Source organism: Sciurus vulgaris (assembly GCF_902686455.1).
Source record: "Sciurus vulgaris genome assembly, chromosome: X".
NCBI lineage: Eukaryota > Metazoa > Chordata > Mammalia > Rodentia > Sciuridae > Sciurus > Sciurus vulgaris.
Window position 1 is genome coordinate 78923859 of NC_136471.1, and position 12423 is coordinate 78936281.

At 39.8% G+C, this 12423-nt stretch overlaps 1 protein-coding gene across 8 annotated transcripts in view; it reads right to left on the bottom strand.

The window, feature by feature from the left end:
* The window catches only part of TAF1 (TATA-box binding protein associated factor 1), an 81000-nt gene extending 75212 nt beyond the window's left edge, over positions 1-5788 (bottom strand). For 3 of the 8 annotated variants that reach the window (XM_079124893.1, XM_079124888.1, XM_079124889.1), the window contains exons 1-4: positions 5568-5788; positions 4501-4615; positions 4248-4364; positions 767-886 (exon numbers count right to left, since the gene is read on the bottom strand). In XM_079124893.1, coding sequence (XP_078981019.1) covers positions 767-886; positions 4248-4364; positions 4501-4615; positions 5568-5747 — 532 coding nt within the window. In that variant the 5' untranslated portion in view covers positions 5748-5788. The remainder of the gene's footprint in view (positions 1-766; positions 887-4247; positions 4365-4500; positions 4616-5567) is intronic. The other 5 variants (XM_079124890.1, XM_079124892.1, XM_079124887.1 and 2 more) reach the window with 2 other exon arrangements.
* Between the last annotated feature and the right edge of the window lie 6635 nt (positions 5789-12423).

Here is a 12423-nt window from a genome sequence, read left to right on the forward strand (position 1 = left end):
ATAAGTGACCAATACTGTGCCCAATGTTGCAACTATCAGCAAAATAATGTAATACTTATGATATCAATCAGGTCCTATAGTGTCCACTTTAGGAATCCATACAATGGAGAATTTTAAGCCCATAAGATAATGATGAGACTCTTTGGCATAAAATAAGATCTACACACCAAGTTAACAGTGGTATTTCAGTGATATTTAGCCTCTAGATTAAAAAAGAAATGACTCAAAACTCCAATAGGAAAAATTTAGGTTAACATGGCACCAAAATACAGGAGACCAAAGGTACTGTTGTTTCCAATCAAGCCTAGGACACAGTTATTACTCTTACATTCTATAGTCTTTTTTGAACAGGTAGTTTCTAAATATCAATATGCAAATTAGTTGCATCAGAAATTCTTGGCAGTCTTCCCCCTCCTGGGGAAAGTCTTTAAAAATTCCTGGGTTCTACCACAGATTCTCTTAATCAGACATTCTAGGAATGAGAATCAGCTGTCAATCTTAAAGACTTGAAATCATTCTAATAAGCAGTCAGATTTGAGAGTCCCTGACTTAAACTACTACTTCTTGAGTACAGATCAAAATACTGTTAACTAATGTTTTAAAGGTAAAGTTACCCTTTAATACTAAAACCTGAGATTGTATGAATCATTTCTAGGAGCATCATCCTTTCCTAGCAGCTTAATTTAATAGTCTCTCACATGTGTAACGAAAGCCTGGACTTATGAATGTAAATTGTTCCTTGAACGAAAACAGAGTCTTTACTTACCACCGCTAATAGCGTCCTGGTCCTTATCTTTCTTCACTGGTCCTGGGGGTGGAGGTGGAGGAGGCATCAACTTGCAATCAATGTCTTCACAATCAGCATCATAGTCATCTTCATCATAATCTAAAAAAAACAAAGTAGTCATCTCCTCAACATCCAGAATGCTATACAATAGCCTTGAGTTTCCCTGCCACTCAATAATTTAAAGCATCACAGGAAGCACTATGTATATCCTTTAATTGGTTTCTTTTTTTTGTTTGGAATTTCCGCAATCTGCCAGTGTTGGGGATTCGAACCTGGGTCTCGAGCTTGAGAGGCAGGCACTCTACATGATGGGCTATATCGCCAGCACTGTATATCCTTTAAGAATACACAAAAGATGTAGCTTCTGCCTTCAAAAAGATATTACTTCATGTATTAGCCAAATGCTTACTACTTCATACAGAAGATGAGAAAGCTTCAAGAGCTATTTGAAATCTTTTGCTCCTTTTCCTCATCATACTGTTTATTTCTTTACCCTCTGCTTTATTTTTACCCTGCTTAATCTCATAACTGAAAATAATCATCTTTCTCTGTCAGTTTCTCCTAAGATCAGATTTCCTTCTCACCTCCCATGTCTTAGAAAGTTTTTTTCTGTATGCCTTCTGCAGTTTATTCTTTTCACTACTCTTTTACCACTGGCAACACTTAATATTTGGTCCTGAATGCTCTTTTGTTCTCCTACACACTCCCAAATTCCTTTCCTCAATAATCACCCTTACCAGTCTTAAACCCAAATCTCTATTATTTTGCCCTGACTTGGCATCTCTATAATTCCACCACATCTGTTACTGCCTATAGAACCTTTCTACTCAGATATTCCTTTTTATTACAATCAATATCACATCCATCCTCATACTCCCACCTTATGACTTTAGTCTACTGTCTCCTTTATCAGTCTGTTAACCCTCTATGTATGTTTTCCAATCAATCATTAATGCAGTAATTACAATTTCCATTCATTAAGCTCCCATTATGTGCTGGGAATTTCTAGCTATTTTATATATAATCCTTTTGTGTGTGTGTGTGTGTTGCTGTGGATTGAACCCAGGGCCTTGTGCATGCGAGTAAAGCACTCTATCAGTTGAGCTATATCCCCAGCCCATATATAATCCTAATAATGATACAAAATAGGAATTATTCTGACATACAGAAGTGGCTTACTCAGATTCATTCAGTTGTAAATAATAAAGTAAGAATTCATGTCTAACTGACCAACAAAGCTTGTACTCTTTCCATCACATTTCCTCACACACCAAGTCATACTGATGCGGTATCAGTAATGCTCAAGCTCAACCCTGGCTATCATATTCTACAACTGTCACCCTATTCCATTCCTTGAAAACTTTACATCTAGCCTGCAAGAACAGTCTCCAAGTTAGTGAATCACTTTGCTCTTTAATAAATAAACCTGAGAGCAACAAATAACACTTTTCTAAAGTATCACAAAGGAAGAAAGGCCACTTAACATTTACAGAGCATCTATCATGATAATGAACCTACATTTTCACATGGTATTTTAATGAGATAAATATTATCACCTTTAATACAGACAAGAAAACTGAGGGATTATTACAAATGAGAAAGCCAAGCCTCAGAGACCTCGTAACTTGCCCACAGTGACACTGAATGGAGTTGTAATTCGAACCTATGACATTCTGACTCCAAAGTCCATTTCCCTTTTGTTATACCACCTGCTTCTTACTTAACAATCTATGCTGCTTTACAATTCTTTACAGTATTAAATTCCAAGTATTGTACACATAAAGGTGCTACACAATTGCTCTATACTTGGTTCTTGCTACTTGGCAGTTTTCCATTCCTTTTAAGAAAACCTGCTCTTCAATTTCCCCCATATTACTTACTTACCATCCCTAGTAAAGACAACAAAATTGAACCTGAAAATCAGAGCTGCTGCCACCTCCCCATTAGCCTAAGCCAAGGTGTTCAAAGTAGAAATGTAACACTCTATACCAAACACAAGCTAAGAGTTGGCTTGTTTTTGTACTATGAAAATTTGTTTTACATTTGTTTATTTAATCTTCCCCAAAATAACAGTATCCCTGAAGGCACAGTCTACAACTATTTCCCATGGGTTACTTCTTATGTTTGTGGTGCCATTAATTCCCTTTATAAATAGTGCTCAAATCCATTCACTAGAACTCAAAAAAACCTAAAGTCAAGCATTTTTAAAGGTTTTATCTATAGTTCTCAGGATCCCAAAATCTAATTTGGAGACGGACAAAAAATAAATACAGAAAAATTTCATATAAAAGTCCAAAGCAGTGAGAGGTAGCATAGGGCACTATGAAGAATAAACTAGGACCAACAGCTTTAAATTCAAGATCGCGAAACTGAGCTCCACAAGGTAAAACAATGGATTTTATAACCTTTGCATCATATTGCCTAGCAAAGTTCACATCACAAAATAGGTGCTCTATGGCTAATGAAACTGAGTTCTTAAATTTTAGGATCTGCCACTAGCTAAATGCAGAACTTTTCAGTTTCACATTTTATTCAAATTTTCTTCAAGTCGTCCTTGCCCATTAGAAAGCCAAGAATCAATAATTACTAAGTCATCTTCCAGCTCTGATATTTTTCTTCTTCTCATTTTTTTTTTGTAGTAATAGAGACTATACCCATGGTTACTTTACCACTGAGGTACATCCCAAGCCTTTTTTTTTTTTTAATTTTGAGACAAGGTCTTACTGTTTTTCAGGCTGGTCTCAAACCTTTGATCCTTCTGCCTCAGCCTCCAGAGTCACTGTGGCTACAGGTGTGAGCAAACATGCCCACATTGAAATTCTGATTCTGTAATGCAGCACCATAGAAGTGGGGAGAAAAATCTTACATTGTGAGCAAGCATACTGGTGATGAGTGATTTCAAGGGCTCATTTGTATATGAAACTGAATACTTAATCTTTTTATACTAACAAATTCTTTGAGGGCAAAGACTGAGCTTGTTTCATAGACTCCAACTTTGAAGAACATTGGAAAACAGTGCCATGAACCCTATATGTACTCAAATACCAGACATCAAGAAAGAAAGCATTATCACCCTTATCATTAACTGAAAATTTCAGACTGAACAGTATGAGGAATAGAAGCTTGAGTACAGCAAAACTGTCTGAAAACACAAAAAAATGATAGCAGCTATTTGGAATTGGCAAAGGGCAAACACATAGAGAAAGAACAATGACAGCAAGCAGAGAAACCAAAGCCCAAACCATGGTAGTATACACCTGTAATCTGAGTGACTCAGGAGGATACCAAGTTTGAGGTCAGGCTCAGCAACTTAGCAAGACCCTATCCCAAAATAAAATAAAAAGACTGGGGATGTAGCTCCAGCACCCCTGGGTTCAATCCCCAGTACCAAACAAACAAACAAAAAAAACCATGAAATGAAATGCACTGGAATACTATATTCAAGACACCAAACAATCACCTGAGTGGCAAAGGGGCTGCAAGCTCCCCATTGTCTGCTGATACCTTCGGCTTTCATCTTCTGCCACCTCATTGATGTCTGAATAATCCACGGCATCTTCTGTACTCCTAATCCAACCTATAAATAAAAAAGAGGGAAATCTCAAGAAACAGCCAATGAATTCTCACTCCTTCAAATACTTCCCTTTAAAAGTACATGTACAAAAAGTGACTAGCCTCCTCCCCCACCTTACTCCCCAAAACCCAAACTTCACCTTCATCATTTACCAAGGCACCGTCAGTCCCAGTCAATTCTTCATTTGCAGTGAGTTCAGTGATCAGGTTGCCCAGACCCAAAGCCCCCAAGCCTGCCAGGTGCTTCTTACACTCCTGCAAAAGGAACAGCACCAGAGTCAAAAGTAACTAAACCTGAGTGTCCCACACGAGACTTATCTCCCTGGATGACAACCACCATATATCCACATGAAAAATGGTTCTACATTGTGCTTGCTAAATTCAAGAACTGTACAGTAAATCCACTAAACTCCACACTGATCAGATATTAAGGTACCATGTCCAATTCCATGGCCACACTTTAACAGGACTATTCGAAGAACCACCACTGGACCAAACGAATGGAACAGTAGTTCTCCAAATAAAGGCCAAAGCAACTGAGGTCATCTGGATTAGACCTGGTCTTTTATGCTCTATACTGTGGAGGTGTTGCAGGGGAAGGGGAACACTGGTCAACGTCTTTTTTCCATTAAAAAAAAAATGAAGGGAAATCAAACCACCTAGTTTCACTTGGGCACAGGTAACAATGTTATGAATGTCAGTGAACACACTGGGACCAAAAGCGGTCTCCCCTTCCCCTCACCCCGATAGTATGAACATTCACTGTTGTTCTGCCTGCAGCTGGAACCCGAGGACTGTTGCAGGTTCTGTCCAGTCCCTCAGGCTCGAGAGCCATCCCGGTCAGCGATGTTAAAATACAGTTTCAAAATTCTCCAAGAAGGTTCTCATTATAAGGTTTGAAATCAACTTCACTAGGTTCCCTAATTATTTTTCCTACTGTCGGTCAAGGAAAATAATCTCCAAAGCCACCACCTCCGCACCCCAGACCTCCGAACTTGTCCGCTGTTTTCCCTGTTTACTCCCCAGCCTTGGCCCATAACTGCACCCCCTCGCTCTACAATTCTCGTCAAATCTATGAAGACAGTTCTATTCGCTTAATTAGTAACGTCCCCTATTCTCGTTTCCTAAGCAGCCTCTACTCTGCTTGCTCGTCCTCCTTTCCTTAGCCACACCACCCCCAGCCCGATTCCCACGCCAACCCCCTCACATCATCCAAGACGCTTTCCCCCTCCAGCTGCCCAGCTCCATTGATGTTGCCGAAAAGGAAACCGGTTAAAGAAAATGGGCCGCCTCCAGCAGAATCTTCGTCGCTATCCGTGTCGGACATGATGGCGGCAGTACTGCCGGCAGCGACTGCGGACAGCAGCAAATCCAAGCCAGGTCCCATGGACCGGAAATAAAAACATTAGTCGCACAGAAGTGACTTACAGGGCTCCTTGACCCTACAGGCCCCTACCGGAAGTTGAATAAGGGAAAAAGCAACCGGAAAGACCGGCTGTCCTACAGCGAAATAGAATAGGTGCTACTACTTTACTAGCCCTTTTTGATTCGACCATGCGAGATCACGAGGCTGGGTAGGTGGGAAGCGGTTGGTCAAAGAAAATGTTTGGTCCCGCCCCCTCAGTTCCGTGCGTGCGTTCGCTTTGCGCCGGATAAGGGCATAGCATCTTCGTCCAATCAGAGGAATTTCCGGAGTCATGGGACCTGTGTCGTGGAAAACTGCCGGTTACCACGCTACAATACGAGGAAGTAAGGGTTAGGACCCGTTCGCCTCTTTGGTGATTTCTGCGACTTCTTCGCTCCTTCCCAAAGGGAAATTTGCCGTAAATTGTACAGGCAGACCCCAACTGTGCCAGAGGTACCTTTGCAAGTTATTTGTTTTGAATTTGCATTTTCCCATAGATTGCCCCCCAACGTTTTACTTTAGGAAATGTGACAGATTAGTAAAATTAACACCTAGCTCTTCACCAAGAGTCACAACTTTTTTCCCCTGAACCATTTGAAAGTGGGTTACTGGGTTGGGAGTGTAACTTGGTGGTTACGAAAGCACAGTCCCTGAGTTTTACTACCGGCACCGCAAAAAAAAATTTCTTAAATTTTAGAAACACTAAAAAGCGTAAGTTCCTCTTAAAAATAGTTATCTTACTACGTAACCACAGAACCATTATCTCACCTTTTTAAAAAAAATTATATATATTATTAGTTGTTGAGGCACCTTTATTTTATTCATTTATTTATATATAGTGCTGAGAATCGAACCCAGGCCCTCATACATTCTAGGCAAGTGCACCACTGAGCCACAACCCCAGCCCCATTATCTCACCTTTAAAAAATAAGTCAATCTATATTTAACATATACAGTATATTTACTGCTTTGTCCTAATTGGGGCATATTACGTATTTTCCAGTGCAGGAGCCATTCAATGTTAATGCATTGCATTCGATCATCTCCCTTTAGGCCAAATCCACTTGCCTTTTTTCTTTCATTTTTATGAGACTAGATTTTTGGAAGAACCCAGGTAATTTTCTTGAAGATGTTACATATTCTTCAATTTGATTCTATTCAGATATTGTACCAGCCATCAGAAGACACGATTTCAGGTTGTCCCAATATTGGTGATACTAAATTTGATCACTTCCATAAAGTGGTGATTGCCAGATCTCTCCATGTTGAAGGTATATTTCCACTTCTGTAGTAAGTAAGCAATCTCTGAGTGACATTTTGAGATCCTGTGAATATTCGATTGCTAATGCCCCTATACCCAATGATTTTGATTGCCTGAATCAGTTTTATCGAGAGAATGCAAAAGGGAGATTTTTCAAATTCTTAAATTTTTTCCACATTTATTAACTGGACTTATTCAGTAAAGAACCTGTTTTAGCTCCTTTCTGTATTTCTATTTATTTATTTATTGCTACTGGGGATTGAACACAGGGGCACTTTATCACTGAGCTACATTTCCAGTCTTTTTTATTTTTTTTATTTTGAGACAGGGTCTTGCTAAGTTGCTGAATGTAGCCTCAAATTTTGAGATCCTCCTGCCTCAGCCTCCTGAGTACCTGAGGTTACAGGCCTGCACCACTGCACCTGAATGTATTTTTATTTTTCTTTTTTATTACTGGGAATTGAGCTCAGGGGCACTTAAGCACTGAGCCACATCTCCAGCTCTTTTTTTGTATTTTATTTAGAGACAGGGTCTCACTGAGTTGCTTCAGGCCTCTCCGTTGCTGAGGCTGGCTTTGAACTTGGAATCCTCCTGCTGCAGCCTTCTAAACTGCTGGAATTACAGGCATGTGCTACCACATCCACTTGTATTTTTCTTTAATGCTTTATAACATAACACTATCATTTGTTTTGATGCTCCAGTTGCCACTCATTTGTCCAGTGGGAAACACTTCACTCCTTTCACTCTTTTTGAAATGACCATTAGTCTTTGAGTACTTTCTTGCTTCATAACACAGTATATATATCAGGTTATCTCTGTGTATTCCCTGTCCTGGAGCTAATAGCCATTTCTTCAAGGAGCCCTGGTGGGTTGGTCAGTTTGTTTTTTCTTGTCTTCAGTACCAGAGATTGAACTCAGGGGCACTCAACCACTGAGCCACATCCCCAATCCTATTTTGTTTAGAGACAGGTTCTCACTGAGTTGCTGAGTGCCTCTCTGTTGCTGAGGCTGGCTTTGAACTCGAGATTCTCCTGCCTCAGCCTCCCAAGCCACTGGGATTATACTAGTAATAGTTTATACTAGTAATAGTTCCAACACCATAGGTTTTTCCTCACCTTTATCCACTTGCTATTTGTATCTTGCTTCACTTACCATGTCAACATTGATTCCCAACGCCAGTATATTTACTGGTCAGAACTATTACCACCCCAACAATATACCTAAGAAAATTTCAAGAGTTCTTTGCATTTTTTTGTCCTTAAAACATAACCCATTAAGTATATATAAAGTACTATGTTCAATTTTCAAGCATGTCTTAGAGTGTTAGTTTTCAGTTTAGTTAATATGTATCGGAGGTCAAATCTACATAAAAAGTTATTCCCATGCAGGCATGGGGGTGCACACCAGTAATCCCAGCTATGCAGAAAGGTGAGGCAGGAGGATCACAAGTGTGAGGTCAGCTTTGACAACTTAGCAAGACTGCCTCAAAATTTAAAAAAAAAATTGGAAAGGGTTGGGGATGTGACTTAGTGGCAGAGCACCCCAGTGTTAAATCCCTGCTACCAAAAAGTAAAAAGGTGTTCCCACAGAAGTCTTGCTCCCATGCTTATAACCTCTGTCCCATTCCCATCCATTATAAATAACCATTTGCTATAGTTTTTGGTTGTCCTATAGTTTCTGTTTTTCTAACATAAGAACAATGGGCCTGGGGTTGTGGCTCAATGGTAGAGCGCTCACCTAGTACATGTGAGGCCCTGGGTTCAATCCTCAGCACCACATAAAAAATTAAAATGAAGATATTGTGTCCACCTAAAACTAATAAATGTATATGTTAAAATAAGCACACGACTGGGTGTGGTGATTCTCACCTGTAATCCCAGGAGCTTGGGAGACTGAGGCAAATTCAAAGACAGCCTCAGCAACCTAGTGAGGCCTTAAGCAATTTAGTGAGACTGTCTCAAAATAAGACAAAAAGGGCTGGGGATGTGGTTCAGTGGTCAAGCACCCCTAGGATCACTTCCTGGTACAAAAATTAATAAGCACGTGTATGTCTGTCTAAATCCTTAGGTCCTCTTTTTCCTTAAAGAAAAGGTAGCATGCTATGTGTACTTTTTCACCTTACCTTTTTTCACTTAATATAAAGTGGGAATCATACTGTACTACTTCATAGTGCTCATCCTTGCATGGGCAATGTTTTAACAGTAGTTAGACCAGGCACAGTGGCACACACCTAGAATCCTAATAACTCAGCTGAGGCAGGAGAATCGAAAATTTGAAGCCAATCTGGGTAACTTAGACCATGTCTCAACATTTTTTTTAACATTTTTTTAAAAGGCTGGGGATGTAGCTCAGTGGTAGAGTAGTTCTGGGTTCAATCCCCAGTACTGCAAAAACAGCAAAATTGACTTTTGACAGCACTAGGGATCAAACCCAGGGCCTCATGCATGTACATTACCACTGAGCAACACCCCCAGACCCTGGAATATGTTTTTAATGTATCTTTTATTAGCTATTCAATATACTATATTGCTTCTTAGATGCTTGTGCTTGCAGAAAAGCAGATTCAATGAGAGGTAGATGGAAGCTTGTAGGATGTGAAATAGGACTTCAAGTATATCAGAGTTACAGGTTCCAGTCTTGACTCAAAACATGGTTTTAGGGTTTGGGGTGTAGCTTAGTGGTAGCACGGGCTTAACCTGTTCAAGGCCCTGGGTTCAGTCCCCAACACCAAAAAGAAAATGGCTTTACATAAATATACCACATGACCCAGAAATTTCACTCCTCCTTTTTCTACCTGAGAATTAAAACTATATGTCCACAAGAAACCTTGTACATAGATATTAGTGATAATAAAAAGTGAAAACCCAAATCATCTGATGAATTGGGAAATGAAATATACTCATACAGTGGAATATTAAAAGGAAATGAAGTACTGATACATGATATAAAATGGACTTTGAAAACTATGCTAGATGAATGAAGAGAGTTATGAAAGACTGTATATTGTAGGTTGTATATACTATCTGGAAAAGAAAAATCTATAAAGACTAGAATGACAGTGGGCTAGAAACGGATTAACTGCATGAGGCATTGCTAGAGTGATAGAAATGTTCTAAAACTGCATTTTGGTGATGTTTGCACAACTAATTTTACTTAAATTATACACTTGAAATGGGTGCAGCCAAACTACACCTCAGTAAACCTGAGGGGGTGTTTTGTTTTTATGATGCAGGGGATCAAACCCAGGGTCTTGTACATGCTAAGCACATGCTACATCCCCAGCTTTAAAACTTAAAAAAAAAAAAAAGCATCAGCCTCAGAAACTTAGTGAGATCTCCTCTAAAATAAAAAATAAAAATACTAGGGATGTAACTTAGTAATAGAATGCACCTGGGTTCAATTCATAGTACCAAAAAAAAAATGGTTTTGCTCTTCCTTACTAGTACACTACATCATACACCATTACCAGTCAGAATTAGTCACACTTTTTTAAAATACAGGATATTTTGCTGGGATAAAGAGTCAAAAGACATTATATGATGTGTCTTGTCTTTACACACTTAGTCCATAATGTAGTAGTGCTTGTAACATATAAGACCAAAATTATTTACTAAGTGTAGTTTGAGGGGAAAAAAATGCCTGCACAGAACTGACCGTGTTATTAGTGAGAACCTGGAAGTGAAGATAAATCCTGGGGATAAATACGTGTGGGGCAGGAATGAAAATTAATATTAGAACACAGTTCCCTACCCTGATAACCTGGACAGAAAAACAAGTACAGTTACATGTATGTACCCTGTGCAATATGACAATTTTAGTTTTTTCATCCTTTGTAAGTTGAAGAGAATTTGGAAGCTACTCAAATGAGAGGGAGAATTGCTTTGATTTTTTTTTTTTGAAAGCAACAGACCTGGCAAAATCAGAAAAGTTTGTTAACCATTTGTTATGAATAATTTCAGCAAGGTGATCTTCATACAGATTCCTTTTAAATATAAAAATCAAGTTGTCAGTGTGTGCTCAAGACCATCAAATCAGTCCAGTATAAAAAGGACTTAGAATCAAGACTTGGGGATTACACCTCCATTTATTAGAAGAAAACAGTTTGCCCACATACAACCCAGGCCTGTTTGGCAACTTGCTAGGCAAAAAGGGAGTAGGCACTGTTAAGTTAAAAGTCACTTAAAAAGATGACAGTAAGGTGGACAGGGTGGCACACACCTGTAATCCCAGTGGCTTGGGAGGCTGAGGCAGGAGGATTCCAAGTTCAAAGCCATCCTCAGCAACTTAGTGAGGCCCTAAGGAACTCAGGCTGGGGATGCAGCTCTGTGGTAGAACACTTGCCTAACATATGAGGCCCTGGCTCAATCCCCAGTACCACAAAAATTAAATAAAGTTAATTCTCAGAGACAGCCCCACAGGTGGCAGCCATGTTTCTAGCCTCTTTCAGTCTTGACATTTTATGAGCATCCCAGGTGGCATCACTGAAAATAACCCAAGCAAATGCTTTACCCACTGCAGGGGTAGGTACAGATCTTATGACCTTCATTTCTCAATCCCCAAAAACCCAGTGCTGTTTGGCATGGTGGAAGGGTGTATGCACAATGTAATTGTCAACCATTATTTGCCATATGAATAAGTATTCTTTCCATATCAAATGAAGAAGGTAAAAAAGACAAAGAGGAGAGGAGAAGCAGGCACACTGGAAGATGGCAAGCTGAGCAACTCCGGCAAAGCCTGAAATCCTATATAACCACAAGGGGGACAGCCTCAGGGTCTAGAGATACAGAGCCAGCATACTCTAACTCTTGGGAACAGTTAAAAGAAATGGAGCAAGCTAGGCATGTAATCTCAGGTACTCGGAAAGCTAAGACAGGAAGATTACAAGTTCAAGGCCAGCTTCAGCAACTTTGTGAGACCCTGTCTCAAATTTAAGAAATTAAAAAGGGTTGGGGATATAGCTCAGTGGTAAAGTACTTGCCTGGCATACACCAAGCCCTGGGTTCCATTCCCAGCACCACACACACACACACACACACACACACACACACAAAAATTGGGCTGGGCATGATAGTACACACCAGTAATTCCAACAGTTTGGGAGTTTGACAGCTGAGGCAGGAGAATCACAAATTCAAGGTCAGCCTCAGCAAGGATCTAAGCAACTTAGCAAGACCTTGTCTTTTTTTTTTTTTTTTTTCCCTCAGTACTGGGGAATCAAACTCAGGGCCTTGTGCTTTACGAGGCAAGCACTCTACCAGCTGAGCTATCTCCCCAGCCCAAGACCCTGTCTTTAAATAAATAAGGGTTGGGGATGTGAGTCAATGGTAAAGCAAGCCTCTTAAAATCCCCAGTACAAAACAAAACAAACAAACAAAAACACAGAACTCCTGACAATGA